The sequence below is a fragment of the Mycosarcoma maydis genome, chromosome 1, assembly GCF_000328475.2.
Source record: "Mycosarcoma maydis chromosome 1, whole genome shotgun sequence".
In the NCBI taxonomy this organism is placed as follows: domain Eukaryota; kingdom Fungi; phylum Basidiomycota; class Ustilaginomycetes; order Ustilaginales; genus Mycosarcoma; species Mycosarcoma maydis.
In genome coordinates, this window is record NC_026478.1 from 951798 (window position 1) to 978801 (window position 27004).

The 27004-nt window shown below is 54.2% G+C and overlaps 10 protein-coding genes across 10 annotated transcripts; 4 read left to right on the forward strand and 6 right to left on the reverse strand.

Moving 5' to 3' along the window:
• Window positions 1-449: 449 nt before the first annotated feature.
• Window positions 450-2369, reverse strand: UMAG_00344 (uncharacterized protein; the record flags this gene model as incomplete). The annotated part of the gene is made up of 1 exon (XM_011387939.1): window positions 450-2369. The coding sequence occupies one exon, from the start codon at window positions 2367-2369 to the stop codon at window positions 450-452; it is 1920 nt and encodes a 639-aa protein (XP_011386241.1).
• A 512-nt stretch (window positions 2370-2881) lies between these two features.
• UMAG_11344 (uncharacterized protein) lies at window positions 2882-3826 on the forward strand (the record flags this gene model as incomplete). The annotated part of the gene is made up of 1 exon (XM_011388435.1): window positions 2882-3826. One exon carries the CDS (start codon window positions 2882-2884, stop codon window positions 3824-3826), a length of 945 nt encoding a protein of 314 aa, XP_011386737.1.
• An 88-nt stretch (window positions 3827-3914) lies between these two features.
• On the reverse strand, window positions 3915-4790 carry UMAG_11345 (uncharacterized protein; the record flags this gene model as incomplete). Its single annotated transcript, XM_011388436.1, has 1 exon — window positions 3915-4790. One exon carries the CDS (start codon window positions 4788-4790, stop codon window positions 3915-3917), a length of 876 nt encoding a protein of 291 aa, XP_011386738.1.
• Window positions 4791-5206: 416 nt separating this feature from the next.
• On the forward strand, window positions 5207-8881 carry UMAG_00347 (uncharacterized protein; the record flags this gene model as incomplete). The annotated part of the gene is made up of 1 exon (XM_011387940.1): window positions 5207-8881. The coding sequence occupies one exon, from the start codon at window positions 5207-5209 to the stop codon at window positions 8879-8881; it is 3675 nt and encodes a 1224-aa protein (XP_011386242.1).
• Window positions 8882-9021: 140 nt separating this feature from the next.
• UMAG_11346 (uncharacterized protein) lies at window positions 9022-13377 on the reverse strand (the record flags this gene model as incomplete). The annotated part of the gene is made up of 1 exon (XM_011388437.1): window positions 9022-13377. One exon carries the CDS (start codon window positions 13375-13377, stop codon window positions 9022-9024), a length of 4356 nt encoding a protein of 1451 aa, XP_011386739.1.
• Window positions 13378-15075: 1698 nt separating this feature from the next.
• UMAG_00349 (uncharacterized protein) lies at window positions 15076-15846 on the forward strand (the record flags this gene model as incomplete). Its single annotated transcript, XM_011387941.1, has 2 exons — window positions 15076-15602; window positions 15714-15846. 2 exons carry the CDS (start codon window positions 15076-15078, stop codon window positions 15844-15846), a joined length of 660 nt encoding a protein of 219 aa, XP_011386243.1.
• Window positions 15847-16078: 232 nt separating this feature from the next.
• On the reverse strand, window positions 16079-18142 carry UMAG_00350 (putative C-22 sterol desaturase; the record flags this gene model as incomplete). Its single annotated transcript, XM_011387942.1, has 3 exons — window positions 16079-17273; window positions 17562-17675; window positions 17781-18142. The coding sequence occupies 3 exons, from the start codon at window positions 18140-18142 to the stop codon at window positions 16079-16081; spliced, it is 1671 nt and encodes a 556-aa protein (XP_011386244.1).
• Window positions 18143-20435: 2293 nt separating this feature from the next.
• On the reverse strand, window positions 20436-22160 carry UMAG_11347 (glycosylphosphatidylinositol-alpha 1,4 mannosyltransferase I; the record flags this gene model as incomplete). The annotated part of the gene is made up of 1 exon (XM_011388438.1): window positions 20436-22160. The coding sequence occupies one exon, from the start codon at window positions 22158-22160 to the stop codon at window positions 20436-20438; it is 1725 nt and encodes a 574-aa protein (XP_011386740.1).
• Window positions 22161-23033: 873 nt separating this feature from the next.
• Window positions 23034-25454, forward strand: UMAG_11348 (uncharacterized protein; the record flags this gene model as incomplete). Its single annotated transcript, XM_011388439.1, has 1 exon — window positions 23034-25454. The coding sequence occupies one exon, from the start codon at window positions 23034-23036 to the stop codon at window positions 25452-25454; it is 2421 nt and encodes an 806-aa protein (XP_011386741.1).
• Window positions 25415-26803, reverse strand: UMAG_00353 (uncharacterized protein; the record flags this gene model as incomplete). Its single annotated transcript, XM_011387943.1, has 1 exon — window positions 25415-26803. The coding sequence occupies one exon, from the start codon at window positions 26801-26803 to the stop codon at window positions 25415-25417; it is 1389 nt and encodes a 462-aa protein (XP_011386245.1).
• Window positions 26804-27004: the final 201 nt, after the last annotated feature.

Sequence of the window (27004 nt, forward strand, 5' to 3'; positions counted from 1 at the left end):
CATCTTTGCCCTTTCTTCGCAGCAGCTCTTGGCACGGCTTTTGCGGCCTGCTTTGTTCCCACCGCTACCACCGCTACGACCGAGCATTTTTCACCTCAAACCTTTTCCTTTCCTCCCGTTTCCCCTCTGCACATAGTACCATACATTGCGGCCCAGCCATCAATGCAATCACACCAATCAAAGCCTTCTGATGTATCGTACCAACATGATTGACTCGCCCCGCACAGAAAGATAATGCAATCACGCCATGAGACATGCCAAGGATGCTGCGAATGCCATGTGTGCAGCATCATGCAATCCCAGAAATTTCTACGTTGCGAGATTCCTCTTGGGTACCCTTGGCCCTCTCTGGGTTTATACATGTTTAGCCAAAAGCACTGATTCGCGAGGCTAAGGCGCGCCAAGGCGCTTGACACGATTGGGATTACAATGCAGGAACCAAAGGCTCATCAGAACGAAGGATGCTGTGAAGCTGGAAATGCAGACGTAACTAATGGCGAAGAGGTGCCCGATGCACCTTTCTTCGACTTCGGATATGCGATCGACCGATACGGTGATGCAAGTGGACTTCTGCTTTGTCGGTTAGGACTGTCCGAGGGCGAAGATGCTCCGGATGTTGAGCTGCCATCCCGGCCGACACTTGCTACATCAGCCCCTCTTATCGGCGTCATTCTGCTTTGCAACGAGATTCTCCTCGATCTCGGCTTACTCGGTGTCGCCCTATCACCTGCCATCGACATTGAATCGATCGACATGCTTGCTGCATCGCCATTGGTTTCATGTGTAACGTAGCTGTTCATCGAAACGTCACCGCTCATCTCGCCTCTTGACATCTTGTGCTGCAACTGCCGCTGAGCAAGATACGACTGGATCCGCTTGTTCGGCGACGATGTTTGGCGGATCTTAGCAAGCACCTCTAGCTTTCTTTTCATCTTTTCAGCTTCCTCTTTATCTAGCCTTTCCTTCTCTGCCAGCCGCTCAGGTTCTTGGAAAGACAAAAGCTTCTTTGCCTTGGCATCTTCCCAGTCCTCTTTGCTGAGCCACTTGTGCACCGCCACTTGATGCAATTCCTTCGCCATCGGATGTAGCGAGTCGCGAGGCATGCGATACTTGGATCGTCGTTCGAGCACTTCACTCCAACGCTGCAGTTCGTGCGTTTCCGGATGAATGCGCCACCGTAGGCCTTCCAGGTCGGTCCATTCTTCGCCTGGTTGTCGGTCGTTTGAAGTGTCGGCTTGTCGCTTACTTCTCGATCCAACCGAACTGGCCTTGTATAAAGTTGAAGAGGTGTCCGCGTGAATCGGGTCGAAATCAACCATGGCCTCTTCGGGAAGCGCTATGTCAAAATCGAGAGAAGAGCTTGGGTCCAGCTCCTGATTGACCTTTCGTGATCGCTTAGTACTGTGTGTTTGAGATCGGACGTACTCTTCATCATAGGTAGAATCAAAGCTGCCTTCGGTGTCTGACTCTTCTAGCTCGTCGGCCTCTCGCTTCTTGGCGGTAGGACGCGCCGCCGTCTGCAGCTTTCGTAGAGGCGCACCACGTTCCGGGCTAGTTCTGCCTCTGTGATCCGCTTGAGATGGAGAGAATTCTTCGTCTTCGTCCATGGCTTCCGAAGGAGTGTGGCTTTTCTCCGGACCTGCTGCGGCCATCGACGGTACATCCGACATGTCCTCATCCGTAATGGTCGCTTCTTCAGTCCCAAAATCGCCAGGAACCGAGATCCTCTGCGCTTTGGGTCGTTCCAAGCCGTCCTCTTCTAACTCTCTGAGCGCTGATTTCGTTGCTGAGGCTTTTCGACGTCGCACTTCATCGCGCCGAGAGCTCGAGCTATGTTCAAGGATATGCTCACCGGCACTTTCACCTTTTCGTGTGGAGGAAGTCTGCATCTGAGAGTACGGACGCTTTGATAGTTTGTGAGACGAGCTTCTGTCAAAGTTTCGATGTTTGATGGGAGAGGGACTACGCGTGGAAGGAGAGATAGTGGAATGACATGGCTCTTTGCGAGCTTTTCGTATTGTCAGGGACGAAGCGCTGTCCTTAAGGTAGCCAGGAAGGGTTCCAGGGATGCCTGATGATCGGGAGGCGGCCTCTTGGTCGATGCTTGCTTGCGACTTGGCCGCGCCAAAGCTGCTCTTGCGTCTCGCGATAGGTGTAGTATGGGCCTCGTTTTGTATTTGCTGCGATCTTCGAGACAGAGCATCAGCTCGCGCTACTGTGAACGGCCGCTTGTCGCTGTCTGGAATGCCAGCAGCGCGTCTGCGGTCGCGGATGAATTCTGCCTTCTTGCGCGAGAACTGGATGCGCTGGTATGCATTGTGGACAAAGTAAGCGAGGACAGCCACCACCAGCCAGCCAAGGATTGACATTCTGCCCTACCACAGAAAGACGGAGGGCGATGGACGCTCCTTGTAGATACGCGCTGGGTTTCGCAGCGATGGTCGTGTTGTGGATTGTCCAAAGCGATTCACGATTCCTTCAAGAGTGCCAAGTACGCTTTGACAGTCACGAGTCTTGGTGCAAACAAAAATTGTGCTACTGCACGCTGTCCATCCCGAAATCCGAATTTCAATAGCTGAGGTCCGTGCATCCACTCTTCTATCATTTGGCCTCTGCTGCCCTTTCCTTGATCGCAGCATGCTTCAGGAATGCTGGACAGGGCCTTGAAAGGGTCTCATAAAGGACATGACACAAGCATTGCAGTGACAGTGAGAAAGCGGGATCAAGATCATCGCTATGTCAGAGTCTCTCAAGTCTGCCGGTATAGCCGCGTTTTCTCCACAAAACCGGAAGTGACGGCGTTAAATCGTCTTTGGCCTGTTCTTTACACATAGGCGCACAAATGTATGCCCTTTCTTAGTCACCATCATCAACCAGCAACATGTCCTCTCAAGCCAACAGTGGCGACACGTACGGCGTCCCTGGCGCTGGCGCCGGTGGTGGTTCCAAATACAAGCCCTTCAAAGAGGAAGAAGCCAAGAGACCCGAGTTCGACCCTTCGTTGTCCTACACGCTCACCAAGGCGCCCAATGTGAACTTTGAAGCGGGACAAGGACTCAACTCGCATCCCGCTTCCTCCAAATTTGGAGCTGATGATGCTGAGTACCATGTGATTCAGATCGGAAAGACCAAGGTCTCGTCGAGCACCATGTACAAGCTGATGGTTTCTTCGATCGCTCCACGTCCCGTCGCTCTGGTCACCACGCTCAACGAGGACAACTCTCCGAACCTGGCTCCTATCAGCTGGTATCAGATGGTTTCGCAGGATCCTCCGATGGTCATGATATCGTTTGGTGGCGGAGAAAATCGAAGGAAGGATAACGAAAACAACATCAAGCGCCTTCAAGAATTCTCCATCTCTTCGTCGTCAGAGCCGTATGCAGAGGCGCTCAACTTTGCTTCAGTTGACTGTCCACCCGGAATCAGCGAATATGCTTTGTCTGGCCTGACACCCGTCAAGAGCAAGGTCATTAAGACACCGCGAGTCAAAGAGGCACCCATGTCAATGGAATGCGAGGTAGAGTATATTCGCGAAATTTGCAATGCAGAGGGCAAGCACACCACCACGCTCGTTTTGGGTCGAGTACGTGTGATGCACCTCCGTAAAGACACGATCCATCCCGAGACCGGGGCCGTAGACGCCAGCAAGACTCTACCCGTCACACGAATCGGCGGGTTGCAGTATGCTCGGACCTCCGTGGGCTACGAGCTGGAACGACCCAAATGGAGTGAAATCAAGGATCGAGCCGATGTACAAGCCGCTTTGGAGCGCGGCCCAAAAGTGTGGTTCGAGAACAAGGATGAGGTGCTCGATTCATACCCATAGACTCGCTATAGCCAGCCTGATCGGCTCTTGCTCACTCAAACCACACACAAAGGCGTTGATAACGAAAGAAATAGAATCGTGTGCTTTCTTACAAAGGCTTCTGAGCGATCGCTAGAAAGTTGTCGTATGCCTTACCGTCTTTGACGAATTGAGCCGACTTGCCCATGTTGACCAGCTTGAGATCAGCTGCAGAGAAGAAGTCCTCCATTTCGGCATCACTGAAGCCGCCTCTGTGCGCAATGACATGCTCGTGCTTGTGGGTTTTGTGACCGCTGGAGTCGTGATGATGGTGATGATGGTGGTGTTGGCCATGATGACTCTCGCTGCCGTGAGACTGATTTTCCCCCTCATGAACATTCGACGGCTGCGCGCCGAACTCGTCAATCTGTTTGTGGGATCCATCTTGCTGTTCAATGGTCTTTGGTGCATTGTGGAATTCTGCAGACTTGTCCGTCTTGATCAGGTCTACGACAGCCAGATATCCCCCTGGCTTGAGGTAGCTTGCTAGCACCTGTGTCACACTTTTAGGATCACTAAGGTGATGATAAGAGTTTGTGCAGGTGATCACATCAAACAGCTTTCCAGTAAGGGAGCCGCTAGGCGATGATCTGTCAAGGATGTCGGTAACGACAGGCACGATGTTGTCGATTTTGTTCTCTCCATCTGATTGCGCATCGAGCTTGTTTCGAAGCTGCTGAATCATTGCCTCGGACTGATCGACAGCGGTGACTGTCTTGCAACGAGGGGCAAGGAACATGGCGAGCAGTCCGGTTCCAGCTGCAAAATCCATCAGCTCGGTCTTGGAAGTATTTATGCCGGGAACGCGGGCAAGGATGTTTGTAGCATTGGTCTTGGCAACCTCAACCACCATACCACGACCTAACTTGTCATACTCAGCAGCAGTGAGCGCGTAAAAAGCTTTGTTGGCGTCAGTGATGAGCTGATCGGTCTTGGAGTTGCTCATTTTGGCTAGCCCTGCTTAAGTTTGTCGACTTGTGGTTGAGGAGAAAGTGTGTGACGTTATGGTTGGACGAAGGATATGCTCCACTTCGTTTGCGCTGTATATATAGCTGGAAGAAGGTGAAAGAGACCATCAAGGTTACTCACGACTGTCCAAGTCCACAAATGGACCCATACGTTGGACCCTGATCCACGACTTGTGATTTTCGGAGCTAAATTGACTCAACTCCGCGGAAAGGCACACGCAACGCGTCAGAACCACGCTCGTGACTTGTGTAAGTTTGGGTTTTCCATCATCCTCCCTTACATCGACAAGGTGATGACTCGACCCAGTCGATCCTCCCGCTGTCCTTCCTCTTTGCTGCTGCAAAACATCTCGGTAGGCGACCAAATTGAAGATTACTCAAACTCGACCCCCTCATGACATTGGTGGAGGCGGTCATCGAGGACCCTTCGGCCTTGGTCGAGGAAAAGGACCTTGTTCGTTTTGAACGCGCAGAGGAGTACCTCTCCCTCCTATCCTCACTGCTATCGTCCACATCTAGCGCAAGCGCCTTCTCATCAGCACGAGCAGCTCTGGTGACTCCATCCATTCCTGCCGATGACGTGCTCACCAAGCTAGTTGCCATCTTGGACGAGTATCAAGACCATCCACATCTGCTCGATCCGTACCTCGAACGTATCGTCTCGCCACCCGTCGAATCGCTTCAACGACACGTGCGATATGCGACTAACTCGTATCATGGCAGTACGGCTAATCTTCTGACACCCGAAGCTGTGGCTCGTCTTAGCAAGCTCGTATACGCCTATACAAAGGTCCGTGGATACAAGACCATCGTCCACTACTTTCCCCACGAAGTGGCCGACTTGCCAGCAACGCTTTCCTTCCTTGAGCAGCTACAGCAATCTTTAGGTGCGGACGCTAAGGATTCTTTCGCGAGCTGCTGGGAGCTTCGATATTTGTGCTTGCTGTGGTTATCGCTCATCTGCATGATCCCGTTCGATTTGGCCAAGTTTGATCGAGTATCTCACGGTGCAAAGAAAACGACTGCTTCGAGGATCGCGGCTGTGGCAGAGTATTTCATCACCAGTCCAGGGAAGGAGCGCGATGCTGCGGCTGTCGTGCTGGGTCGCTTGTTCCAGAGAGACGACGTTCAGCTCAAGGACGATTTTGACTCGTTCCTTGCATCGAGCCTGGAAGAGCTCAGAGGCAAAGAGCTGAGTCCATTTCATGCTACTGGAATTTTCCAAGCTCTTTGCGAGGTGCTCAAGACGAGCGAGCCAGAATTTGTGCGAAAGAACTTCATTTGGATCCGAAACATTCTCGATGAATACGACACCGCTCACAACAGTTCTCTGAGGAACAATGGCCTCATCATCAAGTATCAAACCAAGCTCAATGGCAGAGTCGCTCTCAAACTGCTCCGACCACGGAATCGAAAGCGTGCGAACAAGTTCCACGTCCTTGGCGCTAGTTCAAGCAATATCCCATCCTCGGATCAGCATGGAAATGACGATGACGATGAAGACGAATCCGAGATCCCCGAAGAAGTCGAGACATTGATTTCGTGCCTGATGGAGGCTTTGCAGCACAATGATACTGTGGTGCGGTACAGCGCGGCCAAGGGACTCGCTCGAATCTGCGATCGTCTTCCCACTTCGTTTCTTAATCAAGTGGTCGAAGCGATCATTTCGCTTTTTCACATCAACGTTCCAGACGTTTACACTGGTGCTAGCGACCTGAACTCTGTTTCTGAGCACTCTTGGCAGGGAGCATGTATGGCGCTCGCCGAGCTGTCTCGGCGTGGCCTGCTGTTTGCCGAGATGCTATCCGAGGCATTGCCATGGATTCTCAAAGCGCTGCTGTTTGACGTGAGACGTGGAGCACATTCGGTGGGGGCCAACGTACGTGATGCAGCATGTTATGTCGTTTGGGCGCTCGCCAGATCCAACGACACAGACTCGATCCGACCTCACGCATTGGATCTGGCCAAACGATTGGTGGCAGTAGCGACGCTGGACAGAGACGTTTCCATCCGACGTGCGGCAAGCGCAGCGTTTCAAGAATCAGTCGGCCGACTCGCGCTGTTTCCACACGGCATCGAGGTGATCAGGATGACGGATTTTTACGCTGTCAGCGTGCGCAGGAATGCGTTTCTCGAATGCGCGCTCAAAGTGGCTGCGTTTGAAGAGTATAGAGGATATCTGGTGGATCATTTGATCGACGTCGTAACGGTGCATTGGCACGTTGCTATGCGTCGACTGGGCGCGCAGGCGGTGGCACGTATCGCCATGCACGACCCAACTGTGCTTCTGCCAGACATGGCGGCTAGACTGAGCAAGCGTATAGAAACATCCGATAATACCGTGCTGCACGGCACGTTGCTGACGCTGGCCGAGGTGTGTCGGGCTTGCCGAATGCTTTTGGACAAGAACGAAGCTGGCGTCTTTGAAAAAGTCAGAGAGAGATGCTTTGGCTTGCTGGATTCGGTGCGACCAAGCATCTTGCGCTCGCTGGGCGCAGCGCCTATCCTTCAAGCCGCCTGCCAACTCATTGGCGCTGGCGCAGCCTCATCCACGATTTCGACGCCGTCCGAGAGTCAGACGTGGGAGAAAGTGCTGAACCTCGCCCTTGCACGTCAAGAAGAATCCGTACACATCGCCGCCGCCGAAGCGGTTTCGGAAGTCAGCATTTACGTCGAGCTTTCCTCGAAAATACAATCGACGCTCGATAGCTGGTCGAGCCTGACCGTGCCACAACAACAGAGCAACGCTCTCCTTCTCGGCGCGGTGGATTACCAACTGCATTCCGCTATGTTTGAACGCGTCATCAACCACCTAATCTTGCTCTGCCGGCCCAGCGCGCCAGATTCACCCAAGACGCTTTACTCGCCGAACATCGAAGTGCGGCGCAACGCATGCGACAGCCTCACGCGCGCCATCACGCATCTCGGAACCCAACTTTCCGCCATATGCAGTGCTGACCTACTCGAAAAAGCGGTGCGCTCACTGCTGTTGGGGCTGCAAGACTATTCCACAGATCAACGCGGCGACGTTGGCTCTTGGGTGCGATTGAGCTGCATCGCCGGTCTCAGACAGATTCTGATCCTATGCCGACAGACCGGACAGATGCTGCCGGAGAAAGAACTGCAACAAGTCGTAGCAGGCATGTGGAAGCAAGCGGCCGAGAGGATTGATCATGTTCGTCACGCTGCTGGAACGAGTGTTCTCGCCGTATACCACGCATATGAAGCGTCCGAGGTGAGGCCGATCGGGTATGATGTGGTGGAGGACGCGTTTGGCGCGGGTTGCTTTACGCCTTTCGAAGAAGAGCGTGTTGGGTCGATGGCCGAAGCTGATGCAGAGAAGGTTGGCATGGTGGCGCATACGTTCAAAGATGCACGTCAAGCCTTCCCGCGTCTGTGTAAGCTACTCGTCATCGCACGCTATCGTATCTCGATCCTGGAAGGTATCATCATCAGTGTTGGTTCCAAATCCGACTTGGGCGAGCGCGTTATCGGGCCTGCGCTCACCGCGCTCACCGCGGCCACCTACCCGATCGCTTCTCTGCTCGGCGACCTGTTCACGCTCGCCAAGGCGTACTTTGGCAATAACCGAATGTTTGTCCCTGCCATCTCCACGGTCAACCTCTTGCTCGAAAACGGCGCGTCGCAAGCTGACATTCACGAGATTCTAGCTCGACTCGTCAAGATGTGCATCACGAATGCAGCCAAGATCAAAAGCATCGCGCGCTTGACGGTAAGCGCGACGTTGTGCGCCAATATCGCGCTTGTTATGCGTGTCGTCCCTGACTCGCACCGAGCGGCACTGTTGGGCCTCCTGCAGACGTCGACCGAGTTGTTCCTGGCACACTCATTCCCGACAGTCAGAACATGCATGGCCGAACACCTGTACGCGGTTCTGTCCTCTAGCGTCGAATTTGACCAACACGAACCGGCGATGGCCGACTCCAAGTCGCACATCTGGCTTCAACTCGAGCACGCCCTACTCGATACCAAATGGTCCGCGCCCGCCAGTGTCGACGCGACTACCATCAGCAATATCTCTCTCGCTCTGCGTCGCATGCTGTCCTGAACACGCATCGTCGGCGCCCTTGTCGTGGCGCTTAGCAGATCGGCTTGCCGTTCCTGCACATACTGTACGCCGCACATGCATTCACGAGTGAATCTAAACACATTCCAGTGCTCGGTGCTTTCCGTTACATCGCTTAGCGTCTACTGTCTAACATGGTTTTCGATCACACTTTCGTAGAGCAGACTCAGGCACAGCTCATAATTGGTCGGGATATGGTCGCGCATCATGCTCTTGGCAAAGACGGGTTCGCTGAAGCGCTTCTCGACGTCTTCGCAGAACCTGAAGATGACTCTGTGCGCTTCGGCTCTGGAGTTGGTGTGCTGATCGTCTTGGGCGCAGTTGCCGGTGTGGTTGCGGTTGGAGACGATATCGCTATCTGGCTGCATGCGCGGCGTGACAAATACAGGAAAGCTCTCGATGCAGTATACGTCACCGGGCGGGTAGAGCTTGGGTGAGTGCATGTCGGCACGGATCGTCTTGATGAGCGACCACAGCCAGTCGGCGAGCTCTGTCGCGTGGTCCGTCTGCTCCGGCGCGACGCGCGACGTTGATGCACAGCGCCGCACATGTCGTCCAGCGCAAGAGTACGAGAAGGGATCCAGCTCGTCTTCGCGGAGATTCGGATCCGTGTAGTTCGAGTCGGTTGCCAGGTTTCGTGTCTTGCCATTCAGTAGTTCTTCGCGACTCAGCTGCAGTTCGCGTTCCGAGAGCGCGAGCTCTTGTGGACGCGGTGCTTCGAGCGATGCCAGATGCGCCGCTTGCTTGTGCTTGAATTCCACGCTGGCACGTAGCGCGCATCGCTTGCGATACATGCCCAGCACGCGCGTGATGATTTCGCGCGCCACATCCGAGTCGCTTTCCTCACTCAGCGCGTGCGCGATGTTCTTAAAGTCGCGTACCATGCCGAGCGACAATGTGGGGATGAAATCGTGTCCATGGATGATACTCGTCACCAAGCCTTTGCAGTGCGCCGATAGGTCGGGCGAAGCCACTGCAGGAACCCCATATGCGTAAGCGTGAATCGGACGCCCAGCCGGCAGTCCACTGTCGATCGACGTCACAAACGGCGTGTATATCCGCGGATGTTGGACATACTGCCCCGTATCTGCGCTTCTGCGTAGTGCCTGTTGTCGAAAGAGCTCAGCTGGACAGCTGAGCTCTACCGCCGCTAGCGACGCTACACCCCCACCCAACGAGTGGCCTGTGATCACAAGGCCGTATTCAGGATTCTCTTGTAGAGCGCGTCTGAGCGTCTGCATGACCGTGCTGTTCTCGTTGCACAGCCGACGCGTGCTAGCCAACATACCCGAATGCACCTGGTACAGCTTGTCCGACCGTCCGCCCTCCACGGCAATCGTTTCGAACTCGCAAGTCAAGTCGGTCAGAATGTCGCTGAGACCCATGGTGCCACGACAGGTGAGCACCACCGCCTTGGCTGCCTGATCGACGGCGACATAGTTGACCAGTGGAGACATTTGCTCGGTGAACAACGGCTGAGGCTCGGAAAAGCTGTTCAGAAGGATGCAATCAACAGGGATGCCAACGTGATGCGCAAATGCCCATACATTGGCATGATGCTTGCTCGTGTCCGGGAAAAAGTAGTCCAGGCTTCCGATTCCAAAGATTCGCATGAAATTCTGACCATACGCAGCTGAAGAGTACCGCATGAACCGACGCAGGTTCTCCACCAGATGCGCCTGCGGGAATGCGGTAGAGTCCCAGGCGTGTTTTCCGTTATCGGTGCCAGCCGGTGCCGACAGGCTCGACACGTGCGTGCGCGACGCGAACGACCGAATCGACGTGATCGATGGCGCTCGACTGCGTCGCTTGTTCTCGCGTAAGGATGCTTTCGGTGTCGAACACATGCCAGACGCTCGTACCGACTCAGCCGGGAACAGAGTTTGGCAAGACGCGCCCCGCTGTGGGATCGAGGGCAACTCCTTTGTCACCGCACCCATCTTTTCGGCGGCATCCGCCTTAACGTTGCGCTTGATCGCCTTGGGATCCGGCCCATAATCAGCTCCCGAAAAGCGCTTGCTCTTCGTAGGCGACCGTAGTGGAGTTGCAAGTGACGCTGGCGTCACATGACTTGAGCCGCTGCCAAATGATGACGAACTCACTTGCATGACGAAAGGCGTTATGTCATGTGACTTGCGCGGCTGAGACTTTGGAGCGGCAGCGTTTTCCGGGGACGAATCGCCTCTGAACGAATGTTTGGCGCGACGAAGAACCTTGTTAAGCCCGCGACCTAGATCTACTACACCTTTACTAGTGGACGAGTCCCGATTCGAGTTGCTCTTAGCCTGCGACCAAGTTTTGTCCGTCACCTTGGCCGGCTCAGGGGAAGCGTGAACGGCAGAGAGAACTGGGCTGACCGGGGATACGGAAGAGATGCCAGACGTCTCTGGGCTTCTTGAACGACGCGCGCTGTGAGAGCCAGAAGAAGCTAGACGAGGGTCAGCTAGTGCCGCGCTGTTTGTGCCGTCGTGTGTGTTGTCAAGTTGGATTCTTCGAATCGTCTTGCGCTTCTGAGTGAGCTTCTTGGTCATCGTCTTGAAGACCACGGGCACTTTCGACGAGATGTCGTCCTTGGTTTTCTTCAACAAGTGATGGCCATTCGGGGCCTCTGGGAGTGTCAAGGCGCTTGGCATGTTCATTTCCTCGTCAGCCGCGACGCCAAGAGAGGCCGAACTAGGTTGAACACGGTCGATTGCTCCCCTTGGACCCGTCGTGCGGATCTCACACCACTCTTGGTCCTCTTCTAGCTTGGTCTCTGTACCGCCATCGAAGATCGACCGCGTCTCTGTGCCGCTCTTGGAGCTGGTGACTTGGCGGTGGAGCATGCCGGGGCTTGCCATTGGTGTCGCAGATGCCGGGCGCACCAGTGCGCTTCTATGTGTAAACTCCTGGTCCGGCGTTGCATCTGGCCGCAACAATGTTGCTCTCTCCTCGATCGTCGTGACGGTCTCGATGGTCTCGACAATCTCGGTTGTAATCTCGTATATGGTCTCTCTGTTTCCATTTGCGCGGTTTGTTTTGCGGATGCGTCGAAAGTGTTTTTTTGGATTCTCGCCCTGGAACTCGTCGCGCAGCACGATTCCATCGCGAAGCTGGTCATCAGTGTACACTTGAAGCTGGCGACGCAAGTGTGGCGGGAGCTGCTCATCCGTGAGACTAGCGTCGAGTGAGTCATCGTCGTCGTCGGCGCCGACGAGAAAATCGAGATCAGCCATCAAAGAGGCATCGTCAGCAGCGACATGAGCTTGCATGGCAAGATCGGCCATGTTTGCGGGTACATGTTTGTGATCCCAAGAGGGGGAATGGTTGACATCTGTCAGGCAAAGACCATCACCAAGAAAACCTCTGGACTTGGACGAGGAAAGATTGGTGCCATTCGAGTTCGCATGCCAACGGTCGTCTGTGGGATTGAGGAGCGAAGCGGATCTGGGAGGCGGTGATCGGAGAGACATTGTCTCGAGTCGCTCAGATGCTGCTGCGAGTAAAGCGGAGGGCTGAGCACGGATGAAGTTACCTGAGCCAACCATGAGCGAGCGCCAGTTCTTGGCTTCCACTTGTCCCAGCACAGTGCAGTCGTAGATGACGCGCATCTTCATGCTCTTGGCGCTGCGTTTGTAAGTGGAATTCTGAAGGACGGCAAACGCCGTGACAGCTTTGGTGAGCTTGTTGAGGATGGAGACGGTGCTACTGTTGGCAAAGCGCGGATCATCGCGGCCTTCACTGCGAACCAAGCTGATAAACGAAGCAAGCGCACGAGATGTCTCGTTGGAACCAAAGATGCCGTCGATGGTACGCACCGACTCGTCCGCGGCGGCGAGACCTGCACCGAGTGTGCCGCCAACCAGTTGAAAGGTGCCCATGGCAAAAAGCTCTGTGAGCGTGAAGGCATGGTGTATGAGATAAATGCCCACGGCAGTATATTTGTCGAGGATGCTGAGAAAAGATGGAGTGGTTTGCTCTGATCGCCCTGTATCTTTTGCATTCCAAGTTTCGCCCGAGGTGATAGAATGAACGGCCCTAGCCGTACCGATTGCACTGATGAGAGCACGTCGAGTGATGCCGAGCGCCATGCCAGTGCTGTTCTTGACGGCTTCGAGGATGACTTCGATAAAGAACGCAGCAGCTTTGATCGAGACACGAGCGATAACCGATAGATTTGAGACCATCTCTGCAACCTGTTGGGGCAGTAGTGGCGAGGCAGTTGCGTATTTGACGAGCGCATCGCTGGCACCATAAGCTTGGTGTTTGGTCCAGGCTCGGACGCCGCAAGTTATGGCGACGTTTTTGGGTTCGGTGCCGCAGTATGCGACCACCAAAGGTGTAGGACTACGAGAGGTCGAGGTAGGAGGAGTGGCTGGACCTGATGTATCTGTTGTGAGAAGCTCATCATCGGAGTGTTTGGCAAAGTCGTCGACCCATTGTAGTGGCTGAGAAGCTTGGTGGCGAAAGAGAGCATCGTCACTGAGGCGAGAAGGCATTCCTTCGAGGTCCGAAAAGCTAGAGTCGCGCGGAAGGCAAGGCAAAGGTCCCACCATCGCTGTTGGGAAGCGTGGCCATGCAGCGCCGATAAAGTGGATTGGTCTTGAGCGTCAAAGTCAAGCAAGAATGATGAGATCAAGCTTGGACATACACCGATCTGGATTGCAAAGAGTCCAAGAGCCAAGTGGAGCTAGAGCTGAGCAGTAATCGAGATATTGGATCTCAAGATTTGGCGAGCGACATGCGTGACGAAGCAGGGTCCTGAGAGAATACAATCACGAATGCGGCGTTGCAGATGTGGAAAGACGAGCAGAGCCTTTGCGGATGTCGCACAGCTTGGTTCGCGCCTCGCACACGGCGGCAAAACGAGTTGCGTGGCCACTCGATTCGCCCGAAAGTTGAGTTGACGATGGAGTTGAGAGTTCTTGGCGTGAGGAGACGACCGAAAGGATTGGCTATATGCGCGACAGGAGCTGGCAGCCGACGAGGTTTATGAGGCGGCAGGGCGATAGTGGACAGGAACAATCACGAATGGTCGACGGCCGGTGACTAATGGGCAAGCGCAGATTGCAGCAAGTTTGGATGATTTGTGGTTCGAAGCTGGATGTTTCGACCGTTGAGCTGATGCATTCGAGACGGGAGGTACAGTAAGTGCGTGCGTGCGTTGTGGGCGAGCAAGGAAGCAAGGATTTGATCGCCACACGAGAAACAAACACAAGCGGAAACGGAGCGGGGAGTGGGGAGCGAAGAGTGCTGCTACCGGCGTGAGCGGGGCGCGTGAACGCATTTGCGCCTCGTTTTTGGCAGCGCTTGCATCGTTTCACCAGCCACGGCTTTCTGATCTTGTGCACGCTCTCAATGACTATGCTCTCTTGTTTAACCGCCGGGTTGCGTGTGGTTCTCGCCTGAGTGACGACTGTCGGATTCACGATTGATGGTTGCCAATCAAGAATGACGAATGTGTGTACGTCGCGTAGAACCGCAATCTGTCAGTCACGAGTGCGAGCCTCTGATACGTCGTGCGTGATAGGGAAGGAAACGACGCTCACGCCTTGAAGCCTCATACGTCGTGCCTGTTGTTCTGTTGTTCTGTTGTGTTGTTTGGGTCAGGTCACACTCACGAGTCAACACTTGTGACGAGTGTTGGTCTCGGCTTTTGACTTATCTCTGCCAAACGTGAAAACGTGAAAGTGTCAAGTGCATGTCGTTAACATTCTTAACACTCGGAGTTTTTTTTTTCTCTGTTTTCCACATTTCCTGGAAATCGTGAATCGTGAATCGTGAATCGTGAATCGTGAATCGTGAATCGTGAATCGTGAATCGTGAATCGTGAATCGTGAATCGTGAATCGTGAATCGTGAATCTTGCCACAGGCGCATGCAAACGTGTGTGTCGGTGTGTGTGCAACTTTACGAGCCGCCTGGCTTTTCACGCACCTCCTCTCGTTTCTCTCGCAACGCCTCTTCCGAGCTCCATCGGTCGATCGGGACCACCACCAATTGATCGCGATCCAATTTTTCTTTTTTGGGCCCTGAATAAGCAAGTTTGCGCTGTTGATTCGATTCTCTCCACAGTCACGATTCGTTCACGATTCGTTGACGATTGATGGCTGTTGCACACCAAAACTGTTCGAGCTCTGTTGGTCAAAACTCGTCGTCAACCACATCACACTTTGGCATACGCTCTTCGATTACAGCATGGTTCGAGCGGATCAGGGCATACAAGGCCGTTCAGCGCCGCGCGCCAAGTCTGGCTCCTCAGCAACAGCCGCTATACGCGCTCGTTCTTCCGCCTCGGCACCCAAGCTCGCTGCACAACCGACACAGATCACCAAGGCGGCCAAGCGTGCCATGAAGCGCGCTGAGCTCGTGTGCAAAGTGAATGGCACCTCTCGCACATCGTTGCTCAATCTTGAACCTCCGAATGCCAAGATGTCAAAGTCGGCGCTCCGACGGCAGAAGCGGAAGCAAAACCAACACTTGGCAGGCAACACGACTGGCTTGAAAGACCTGGCAGACGCCGTGGACGAGCTCGCTCACCATGTGCAAAACGACGATCACCACGCACATCATAGCCTGCATATGCACAATCGTGAGCACCTAGACGACGTCCATCCCCAAACATCCAGCGACAACATCCGTTCATCCTCGACTTATCCGCTTGTGCGAGCTCAACTCGCCAGAACCGACGCCACTGTCACCGAAAAAGCAAGAAAAAAAGCACTGTATGTACCCTACCCTACCCCACCAGCCAGTTTCTTTGGTATTGACTCCGCTCCGAATCACGAATCGCTACGACATCCTACTCATCCACTCACGTTGGCCTCTTTCAACAGATCCCTCGAAATGCAACGTCAGAACCTGATCCTCTCGGATCCAGCCTATACCAAAAACCCGTTTGCAGCTCTACGCCTCCACGCCCAAAACACACTCGCCTTCGACACGCGCAGCGCTAGTATCAAACGTTGAACTCTTTCGATCCTCCTTCCACACCGTCTGTACTTGTATCCGTCCGAATCCCATCTTTCATTCTCATGCTTCTTGCTCTCTGTATTATGTACAACTTGCATTACAAGTGATCTTGTCGAGCTACATAAAAGCGTCTAACAGTCAAAGCTCTACTGCGCGCTTGGTCAAGAACCAGCCAAAAAAAGGCAGTAGCAACGCAGCGGGCCAACGCGTTTGTGTGCGCCTTGATGACTTAGGCGCGAGCCGCAACCTCGGGTGCAGTGCCTGGAGCAGGAGCGGCACGGCGCGAAAACTTGATCCTAGCACCGTCCTTAGGGAAGATGGTGGCAATCACCTCGACCTTTTCGCTAAGCGGAGTCACCTCATGCTCCCAGTTCATGAGCACACTTGCCGTACCGAGCACAGCGGTAAGGTGCATGTTGGCGTACTGCTGTCCGATGCAGTAGTGAGGACCACTGCCAAACACGAGGTAGTTCTTTGGGCTCTTGTTCGCAGGGTCAGCCTCGTCGAGCCATCGCTCGGGTTTGAACTCGTCTGGCTGTGGGTATACCTTTTCGTCGTGCAACGAGTTCCAGAAGCTGGGAATCACCATGCTGCCCTTGGGAACCGTGTAGTTTTTGTCGATCGGGAAGTCCTTCTGCGTGAGATAAGGCACCATGATGACAGGCGGCTTGATTCGCAGTGATTCCTTAACCACAGCCTTGGTGTACTCCATCTGCTCGATCGCATTGTACGTGAGCGCGGCGTTGATGTCATCGCCACGCACGCGGTACTGCTCCTCGCGCACCTTTCGCAGAACATCGGGTCGGTCAGCAACATGCTGCAACAGGTAGGTCAGACCAGATGACATGGCATCCTGCGAAGCAAACAGGAAACTAAGCAAAACCATGCCAATCTCGCGGTCCGAAAAGTCGCGCAGCAGCACACGGCGCGTCTCGGCCTCCAGATCGGCGTTGTCCCTCTGCAAACGAGCGTCCACCATAGCCTTGATCCAAGCGTCGGTAAGGCAGGTGACCTCCTCGCCTGCCGCCATACGCTTCTTGCTCTCACGAGCCGTGAGCTCGAACCACTTCATCGCAGTCTTGCGCGCCTTGATCGCGTTGTACACCTTGGTTCCGGGGAAAGCAAACGGAAAGTTGACAAGCTCGAGCGCAACCGTGATCAGCCAATAGTTGTCCGAAATTTGCTTGGCGCCCTCATCCGGAATATAGTTGCCACAGAAGACGCGGAGCGAGGTCTCCATGTTCAGGTCACGGAACTTCATCATGTAGGGCTGAGGGTTGGGGTTGGTGTCGGCGAGCCATTCTTCAAAGTAGCGCTTGTAGATGGTCTCCTGGATGCCGAGGTAGATACCGAGGGCTTGGCGAGTGAAGAGCGTGTTGAGGCCCCTGCGATAGTCGACGTGCGTCTTGCCGTTAAGGAACACCCTGTGGCGTATCAAATGATGTTGAACAGGGTCATCTTATGGTCAGCTCAGCTTCATTTCAATCGGAAGCAAGTGTGGGGGTCTGAGAACAGCGGGGTAAGAGAAAGCGGCTCCGAATCAAAGCGCGTCTGCACTCGCCCCGCTTCCGACTTTTCAAGTGATTATGAAATGCATCCTAGCGCACTACACGGAAGAAGCACGCTAGCTGCACCGACATGCTTGAAAATGCACATAGAGGCATCGAGCAACGCAACGCTTCTCGCAAAAATAGCAATACGCCAACACTTACCAGTTGTCAGGGCAAAGCACCTTCTTGGCAGAAGCAACGAGACATGGCTCGGCGTAGGTCGGGCTATTGAGAATCTTGCGAGTATATTCGTTGGACGAGGCGATGACAATGAAACTGTAGATGCGGTCACAGCGATAAGAAAGAGAGAAAAAAAACGTGTCAGCAAGTGAAACGGTGATAGCGCAAAGCTGCCCAAAGACGGCGCAAGACTCAACTCACATGTTGAAGACGCTGGCCACACTGAGCGGACCCGAGTTCCAGCCCTCCTGGTACTTTTCGAGCGTCGGGTGAAGCGAGTCGGCAAATTTGCCAATGACGGGGATGGTCCACTTGGGACCTGGGAGACCAGCCTTCTTCTTCTGATACGTGTACTGCTCGGCGAGAAGAAGCGTAGCCACGACGGCGAGGATGGTAAAAACGACCGTGGTGCGATCCGCCTCCTGTAGCGAAGGTAGCCGGGTGAGATCGACGATCGAAAAGACCTTGCCAAGAGCCGAGTCACGCGGGATCAAGGGGGACGATGGTGCAGAAGATCGCGAAAAGTTGAGGCCCTGTTGGCCGACGCCAAGGATCGAAGCCATTTCAAGCTAAGGTGCCAAATAGATGGAAGCGGAAAAACGTCGTTCCAGATTGCAAAAAGGCAAAGTGAGTCGAGCACAGCGAAAATAGGCGATGATGGTAACTAGGACGAATGCGACCGGAAGGAAGAGCGGAACAACGGGACCGGATGGATGCTGATTGTGCAGCCAAATCCAGCAAGCGTCGGCCAAGGGAGGAATCAGGAGGGCACGGGTGATATTTGATGATGAAGGGGATCAGAATGAAAGGTGCAGTCAGAAGAGATTTTGTTACAAAGCAATCGTGAATCAGGAATCGAGAATCCAGAATCCAGCTGGACCATCAAGCATGCTCTGCTCGTCGCTTGGCCCGAAGGAATTCGTGTAACGGCTGCCGTACATGCTCGTCGCTTACGGCACTTCGCCAAGCTGACGATTTTGTCTCGGCAGCATCACAGCGAGGGTGACTTGGGATTGCCGCGTCCAATAAGTTATGACAAGATCTCCCATCACCCGTGACCAAGCCGAAAAAGTGGAAGAAAATTTTAAATAGATAGCCAAGAAAACGGAAGAATAAAGACAAAAATGGCAGTAAACTTATTCGTTGATAGACTTTCTCGTCCAGGCCATTCACGATTCGTCAACCGTGATTCGTGCGACACAGCGTGCGTTGGGGTCTGGGCATCTCGACCCTATCAACCAGCCATTGAGCTCCTATCACGAATGTCAAGAAGTAGAGCGAGTCGCGCGTCCCGACACAATTGGCAGCCGCAAGTTGGTTGCCAAAAAACGTTGTGCAGAACTTGACGGAGACGCAAGAGGCGCACGGAACGAGGCTTCCGACGCTCAAAAAGCCGCCGTTCCACCCAACTTGGGCCACCCAAACACGAAACCCGATCTTATCGCCGTAACCTAGCGATAGACTGAGCCGATCCCAACACGATCATGAGGCCGCCAGGAGGCAATGACAGTCCGTCTTTCTAACACAGTAGCAGAACTTGTGACTGTGAATGATGACAATTGGAAAGGTGCAGACATTTTTGACTGACTCGTGACTGATAGCCGCTGCTTCTGTGGGCGAGATAGTGGAACGTCCAAGCGTCCGGCTCCCACATGGACAGACAGAATCACTGCGAAACCAGTGAAGTTTTGCCTGATGAAAAGGATCGACGTGCACCGCCGCCTGACCTTTGTGTTCAAAACGCCGCCATTCACAATCACGAATTATATTATTTAACTTTACAAATGGGACATACTCCGGCGAAAAGCAAACATAAAGTTGTTGGTTGCACAGGCACGAGGCAGGGTCGATAGCAAGTCGAGCCAAGACTCGCTGCCCCCATACCGTTGGCGCGGAAAACATCGAAATCAGACCATTTTTGACACGGTGAAAGTTCATGATTCACATCTTGATTCGTGATTCGTGATTCGTGATTCGTGATTCGTGATTCGTGATTCGTGATTCGTGATTCGTGATTCGTGATTCGTGATTCGTGATTCGTGATTCATTTTGGTCAGCCGCCCCATCCACGATTTTCTGTCGCGGAACAGCCACCGACAGCCCACGTTGACCGTCGGCTGGTGACCGAACGAAAGATGTTAGGTCGATCTGCGGAGACAGTCGCGCCTAGGCGTCGTGCATTCGTGGTTTTACGTCACGTGCGTCAAGCGTGACAGTCATAAGTTAGAAGCCTTATACATCATTCACGATTGTGTGGAGGCTGAGTCTGCTGGGCTCTTTCGAGTTCAACGTCGTTGCATGTTGCAATGATCGCTTGTACATACCATTACTATCACCTCATAATATAACTGGCCGTTCTCTTTCTCACAGTGGACAGAATCACGCATTTGTGCCGGTGCCCCTGTTGCCCTAAGGAGCGGCGTATGGTAACAAAGGCAACATACCACAACCACCGCCGACGGTACGCAACTTGGGATACTTGACAGCTTCGTGAACCATCTCCCACGCAGCGGAAACGAGCAAGATCGACGCGCGGCAGCGCGTGATCGACATGTACATCTGATATGTTTGGCGATGCTCACTGCGCCAAAGGATAGCTACACATCCGACGTTTGATCATCAAAAGCTTATTTTTTGTGACTGACGCCGCTGTGATCGATGCAGGACGAAGCACGACGGCAGATCTGCCGATAATGAGATGATTCGATGATTCACAACTGGCTTGCGCGACGTTAAAACGTGACTGACTTGACATAACTTTGTCCATGAACGTTGGCGGTTGAACATAAAAAGTGCTCGTCTACCATAGCCTTTCCATGTGTAGAATAATACAACAAGACGTCGAGTGAGTCTCGATCATTGCGACTTTAGCGTCTTTACAAACACCCCTTTCCTTGGCTGAAGCGCGTGCTTCTGAACATGGACCCTGTATCTAGCCCAGGATGACAAGAACCATACCAGTAGGATCATGTGTACCACCAACAGCACAAGGCCGGAAGCCCAGACTCTAGCAAACACCTGCTTTGCTTTGAACTCGAGCTGGTACGCCTGCGAGAGCCACAGCGCCTGTCCTCCGACCCAGGCTACCAGTGCCAACGCCGTCTCGGCTTTTCCGACCTTGAGACTCGGCCATACGAGCGGCAGCAGCCAGAGGAACCAGAGAAAGTATTGGCTGGTACACACCTTGTTCAAGGCAACAAAGGCGATGGTCTGTGCTGTCATGGCTGCGACCACGTCTCGCTTGCCCAAGTGATAGCCAAGCAGGGTGACGATGACGAGCTGTGGAAGAAAGGAGAGCAACGGCGAGGCGAGCATGCGTGCGCCTAGTGATGCTGATGCAGTGGGTGAGGTGAAGAGCGATAGATACGTGCTGAGGAAGTACGGGCTGAAGTTGTGCCGGTGATCAGCACGATAGAGGTGATAGAGAAACGTGTGTTCGATGAACGGCGAGCCCCATATCAACCAGCCGACGACGTTGGCGGCCATGAAAGCGTAGAATGCAACCAAGCCAAATTGCACTCCTGCTGCATGCTTCGTCCACAAGCTGAGCGAAGTGCGTCGTTCCGGAGCATATCCTGACACGGTAGATCGATATAGGTGAGTGAGAATTGGTACTGCGTAGATAACGGGAAAGAGCTTGAGATGGGTTGCCAAGCCTAACAGGATGGGCGCCAAGTAAGCCTCGATTGACCAGTCGAGTACGTTGAAGGCACTCTCCGGTGGAATGGCTTGGTACGTGGGGCCTGCACTCGAAGCCTGTTTCTCAGCCACCGCAGCCGCTTCCGCTGTCTCATTTGCACCATTAGCTGTGTGCGAGAACGCGGGGAGGTAAACTGCTTGAAGTCCAAGAGGCGCCTCCGGGTTGGACTTGAGAAAGAAATAGCAAAAGCTTAGCACGAATAGCCCGACCAGCGCTTCTGACGAGCCACGAGTGGAGATTTGCGCGATCATCGGGTTGAGGACCCACAACAGGCCGGGGAGATGGACGTAGAGCCCCGCAGTCGAACCTTGTGGACGGCGTCCATCCAGAATGAGCCACATGAAGACGGCGCAAAGCAGATCAGAGGCGGCAAAGATATACTTGCCGAAGTTGGTCCATCCAAACAAATGAATAGGGGACAGTACCGCTGCTAGGAAAGGAGTATACCTGTATGTCGGCCTAGCATACGGATCACCCAACGAAGCGAACAGCTCGAAGCCGTATTTGGCCAACTGGTAGCATCGCTTTGCCCAGAGGTACATTGCATCCGAATCATCAGGGTTGAGTCCATCGGCAGGCTGGTGGCTGTTGGGGTCGTTCAGAAGAAGGAAGCGAGCAGCCGCAGGGAGGATACCTCGAGCACAGTGAACATCGGTGCGCTTGGCGAGGTCGGCGTCGGACTCGTAGTCTGGGTGTCCGACCGTGAGAGACAATGGACATGCGTCGACAATGAGCTTGGCTGCATCGGAGAAGACGAGATAATCAACGTCCGTATAAGGCACGGCATGCGTAGCATCCTGGTGCCGGCCCCAAAGAAGCAGACCTGCCCGTAGCAGAATACCAGCGACGATATAGATCCAAGACCAAAGCAACGGCTTCATAGCTCCGAATGTGATGCACCAGAGCTGGGCTGGCGGGCTCGTTCAATAACGATGGTCACAGTGATGGTGGTCGGTGGTCGAGAGGAAGAAGACCGAAAAGCTCGTCTCAATACTGTTCAACTCGACACAAGACGACGTTTCGTTGACGAGCTCTGTGGCCAGAGTCACGAGAGGATCTGCAGGTGGGTTTGCAAGCGAACCGAGCAAAGTTGCACAGATGCACATACGTGACACGCCGCGAGTTCAGAGACGCGATCTTCTCAAAACGCTCCACAAACAGACAAAGGCGCAATCGTGATTCCATGCGGGGAAAAGCCTTAAATTAAACTAACTCGTGACTTAACTTATCGTGTATAATAGTTTTGGCCGCCCACTTCAAATGGCCGGCTTAACACTCTTTTGCTTAGCCTCGTGCCTTGGCGTGTGGCCCTTCGCCATCGCCGCGGTCCGCGCAGATGTCTCCAAGCACGTTTGCGCCGTCATTTCGCACGAATCGTGAATCACGAATCGGTTACTGACCGCCCTCCACCTTGCGCTTGCTCCGGTGGCTGTGAATAGAATCAAGAATCGTGATTCACGAATAGCTGATTCACTTTCACTCACAGGCGCCATACCAGAACGTGGAGGACGAATTCACACCTCTTTCAAGTTTACTGGCCATTCTTGTATCAAGCTGCAAATAGCGCAACCACGCCTTTGCTCAGGACTGCACCACCACCAATCTCTCATGGCAGGCCAGCACTGTAAAGATTCATGTCACTGACCAGCCGACTTGCAGGCATTCGCACCTCTGCATCAACGTATCTCACCAGCGCTACCGCCCGCCTGTCATCGCACCACCTTCATACGACAGCTCCTCGATTCAACGCCAATATGCGCGTCAGACGATTTGACATTCTGAATTTGCCACTTGTGCCCGCTTCCGAGCGGCTGACGGTCAATCTACTTGCCGACCCAGTAACTCCAGAGCCTCGTTCCATCGTATCCGTCCCCGACTCTTCCCCTTCTCTGGTGCGCAGATCGCGTCCGGTCGGCCAAGGCTCTCACTTCAGCTTTCTGTCGCCTTTGCCTCTCTCTTTTCCTTACGACTTTCCGCCTGAGCAAGAAGGCGAACAGTCGCTCGGAGAAAGACATGAGGAGGAACGCGAGCAAGATGATCGAGACGATACACAGCTCTCACCGGAGCAGAAGAAGCAAAAGGGCGAGCAAGCACACAAGAAACGCATGCAGGAAGTCGAGCATATGTTGCAGCGATACGAGCTGCAACTTGCTGACGAGCGAGACAGTGCCGCTGCAGACGCATCGGTTTCGCCGAGCGGCGGCTTGACCGGCCATGTCCCGCCGCGTCGGCGCCACCAACACTTCCCCTCTGCTCGCCTGCTGGGTGTTTCGCCTGCGGCTCTCCGCGACTGTCTTCCCCACCTCGATATAGGTGATGCACTTGAGTGGATTCAGAGCCACAACATGAGCTCCGGTCCTAGCTCATACAGCTCCGGTCCCATCGCTGACGTCACTTTGACTGACGCCACGTCACCCGAGGCTGCTGCTCGCAAGACGCTCAGCGACTTTGTTTCTGGTCGACTGATAGGAGCTCGTATCGGCGCAAGCCCTGATGAGCTCGTACAGGACGACCGCGCCGGATACGGTACCAGATACATGCGCCTTCGCGAGAAAGTCATCAATGGCCAACAGCACGAGGAGCCCTCGGAGGAGCGCACGCTTCGCCGCTTAGCCGAACTCGAAAAGAAACGCGCTTCTGCCGACTCATCTGACTATGCTCCGTGGTCTCTGTGCTATGCGGGCCATCAATTTGGCGTTTGGGCTGGACAGCTTGGCGATGGCCGCGCGTTCACGTTGATCGAGACCAAAAACCCCGAGACCAACGAGCGCTGGGAGATTCAGCTCAAGGGTGCCGGTCGAACACCCTATTCGCGATTTGCTGACGGTCTCGCCACGCTCACCAGCAGCGTGCGAGAGTACCTCTGCAGCGAGGCCATGGGCGCACTCGGTATCCCGACCAGCCGTGCTCTTTCCATTGTCTCGCTACCGGAGCTGCATGTCGTGCGCGAGCGCCTCAACATTGCCGCTATCACCACGCGTCTGTGTCCGTCATGGTTGCGCATTGGCTCCTTCCAAATTCACAGCTCGCGCAACGAGTGGGAGTCGGTCCGTGTACTCGGCGAGTACGTATCTCACGACCTGTTCGGGTTCGAAGACGTTGTCAAGGGTGGACATGTTGGCGATGGGGCGCAGCGTCCTGTCTGGGCTCGCCGAATGGTGGAAGAGGTGGCAACGAGAAATGCAAAGACGATCGGCCTGTGGCAAGTGTACGGCTTCATGCATGGCGTCATGAATACAGACAACATCGCGCTCACTGGGCACACGATCGATTATGGGCCGTACGCGTTCATGGATCTGTACGATGAAAGCCAGATCTGCAACCACTCGGACGGCGAAGGCAGATATGCATATCGACTCCAACCCACTATGGGTGTATTCGCCATCCGAGAGCTGCTGAACGCGGTTGCGCCCGTGGTCGGCTTCGAGCTCGAGAACAACCGCGCGCCTGCACCCGGCGAGCTTCTTGCAGCGAGCTCAGCGCAGATCGACGAGTGGCGCGAGCTGTGCTCGGACGAGTATTCGGCCGAGCTCGAGAACGTGTTTACAAACACGCTTCTCGAGCAGTGGAAGCAAGCGTACCGTGCACGACTCGGGCTGCAAACAGAACAAGCCGATGACAAGAGCGCGCTGATTGACCCGCTGTGTTTGGTTCTGACGGATCTCGATTTCTCGACTACCTTGCGCAGGTTGTGTCAGTTGCCTGCGCTGCTCAAAGCACGCGGTGCTTCGGCTGGCGACGAGGAGAAGCTCAAAGAAGTCATTGATGCTTTCGTCGCTGGCGACGTCAATACAGGTTTGGAACCGTGGTACGATGTTTCGATTCTCCCCGAATACATGCGGTCGCAGAAGGAGACGCAGGTGCGCACCTGGCTTCTCACGTACGCTTGCCGCTTGCTGAACGAAGGTCGGGACGGCGATCAAGTAGCACAGGAGATGAAGACGAAAAACCCACGCTTTGTGCTGCGCAACTGGGTCACCAACGAGGTTGCAAAGCGACTCGAAGACTTGAATGAGACTGACGCGCTCGCTAAGGTGCTGGAGATGGCAACTCATCCATTCCAAGATTGGGGTCTGCCCAGACAAGGAAAGTCGGCAGAAGAGGTTGCAGAGGAAGCGCGCCTGTGTTCTCTTGGTCAACCGTTGACGGGTAATTTGCCTTCGTGCTCTTCCTGATCGCCCGCATGTTTCTCTGTCCTCTGTTGTGCCTCGAGGAACTGGCATTGTTCCACCATGGCATCTAAGAGTGACTTGCATGTTTGTGCTGTCGTTCGTATAACAGGGTCCAACCACCTCGCATCCTCTCTGTGCTCGAAATCGTGCGTGAGCGGCAGCAGTTGTTGGCTCATCCAAGCCACGTGCGGACGCAGGGCAGGCTCGGTTGGTAGGCTGGTCAGATTGCGCAGAAGCATTTGCCAAAATGCGTGCCATGCCCAACCGGCATCTTTGACGGCTACGTCTTGTACCAGAGCATAGAATTCGCGCTTGGAATCGTGGTGAGTGCTGCAAGGCTTGTTGGCCAGTATCTCCCTTACGTCGCAGAGCGACTGCTCGACATGCTGTAGCTCTTGGACAATTGAATGGTAGAGTGAAGCGATGTTGTGCGAGTTGCACCAGTTGCGGTTGATCGAGATGCAGTCGGTGAGGTTGTGGACTTGGTGGTACCAGTTGGATGGGATGAAGATGGTTTCGTGCGCATGTTGCGTGATGACCTGCATGTGTGCAAGCGCGTCTGCGAGATGCGGGTAGTCTTTTCGATCAGCCTCGTTCAGGGTGCACAGGAGCGTATCGATGTCTGGTATCAATGGCGAAGTGGAAACACGTGGAAATCGACGTAGAGCTGGAATCGTGTGCGGTGGCAACAAAAACCACTTCTTGACCCCAACTACATTGGTCGACCAAGAGTAGGATGTGTACACGTCGCGATGAAGCAGTGTTTGAGAACCGCACGTTCCAGCGTAGACGAATCGAAAGTCATCCTGCTGCGCATCTTGTCCACCACTACAATCGCGAGTCGACACGTTGTTCATCCAGTCGTCAGCGAAGATTTCTGGTACGACGTACGGCTCCTTCGTACCTGGCTGACCGCACGTGGACGAGCGCAGCTGTCGGATGAGATGCCAATCTTTGATGTATATCGAGCGCACATCTGCCAGATCCCCACGCCGAAAAGCTTGGATCAGATCAACAGCGTTGGAAATCGTCATATCTGACCGATCTTCTTGGACCTTGCAAGAGGTGCGATCGAGACGCGCCACAACCACAGGTGAGACATGTGTTCCGTAGTGCCACTTTAACGCCTCCCAGTTGACATGCTGCGTTTCCGATGCCGATGAACCATTGCTCGCCCAACAGTTGGAGTGTATTACATCCCAATGCGCTACCAGCGCACGAGGCAGAATACATGGTCGATTGGGTATCAAGCATCGTTGACGAAATTCGGCGTACGAGGGCACGTCGCAAAAGTGGATCAGCTCGTCTTGATCTCGAACGTGCAAGCCTGCTTCCTGTATGGACCATGTCATCTTTCTTTCGGCGCCGTCCCTCGGTGCAGTCGTGAGTGTCGCGTTACGAGACGGCCAGGTATCGTGTCTAGTCAGGAGAAGCACTCACGACTAAAAACCTCCCACTCGAATTCGCTCTTCTCGGAACTCGGCGCTTCCCGGCTCAACAAGGAGAGCGACACTCACGACTCGTAGCTCACGACTTGCGTGATCAGACCAACA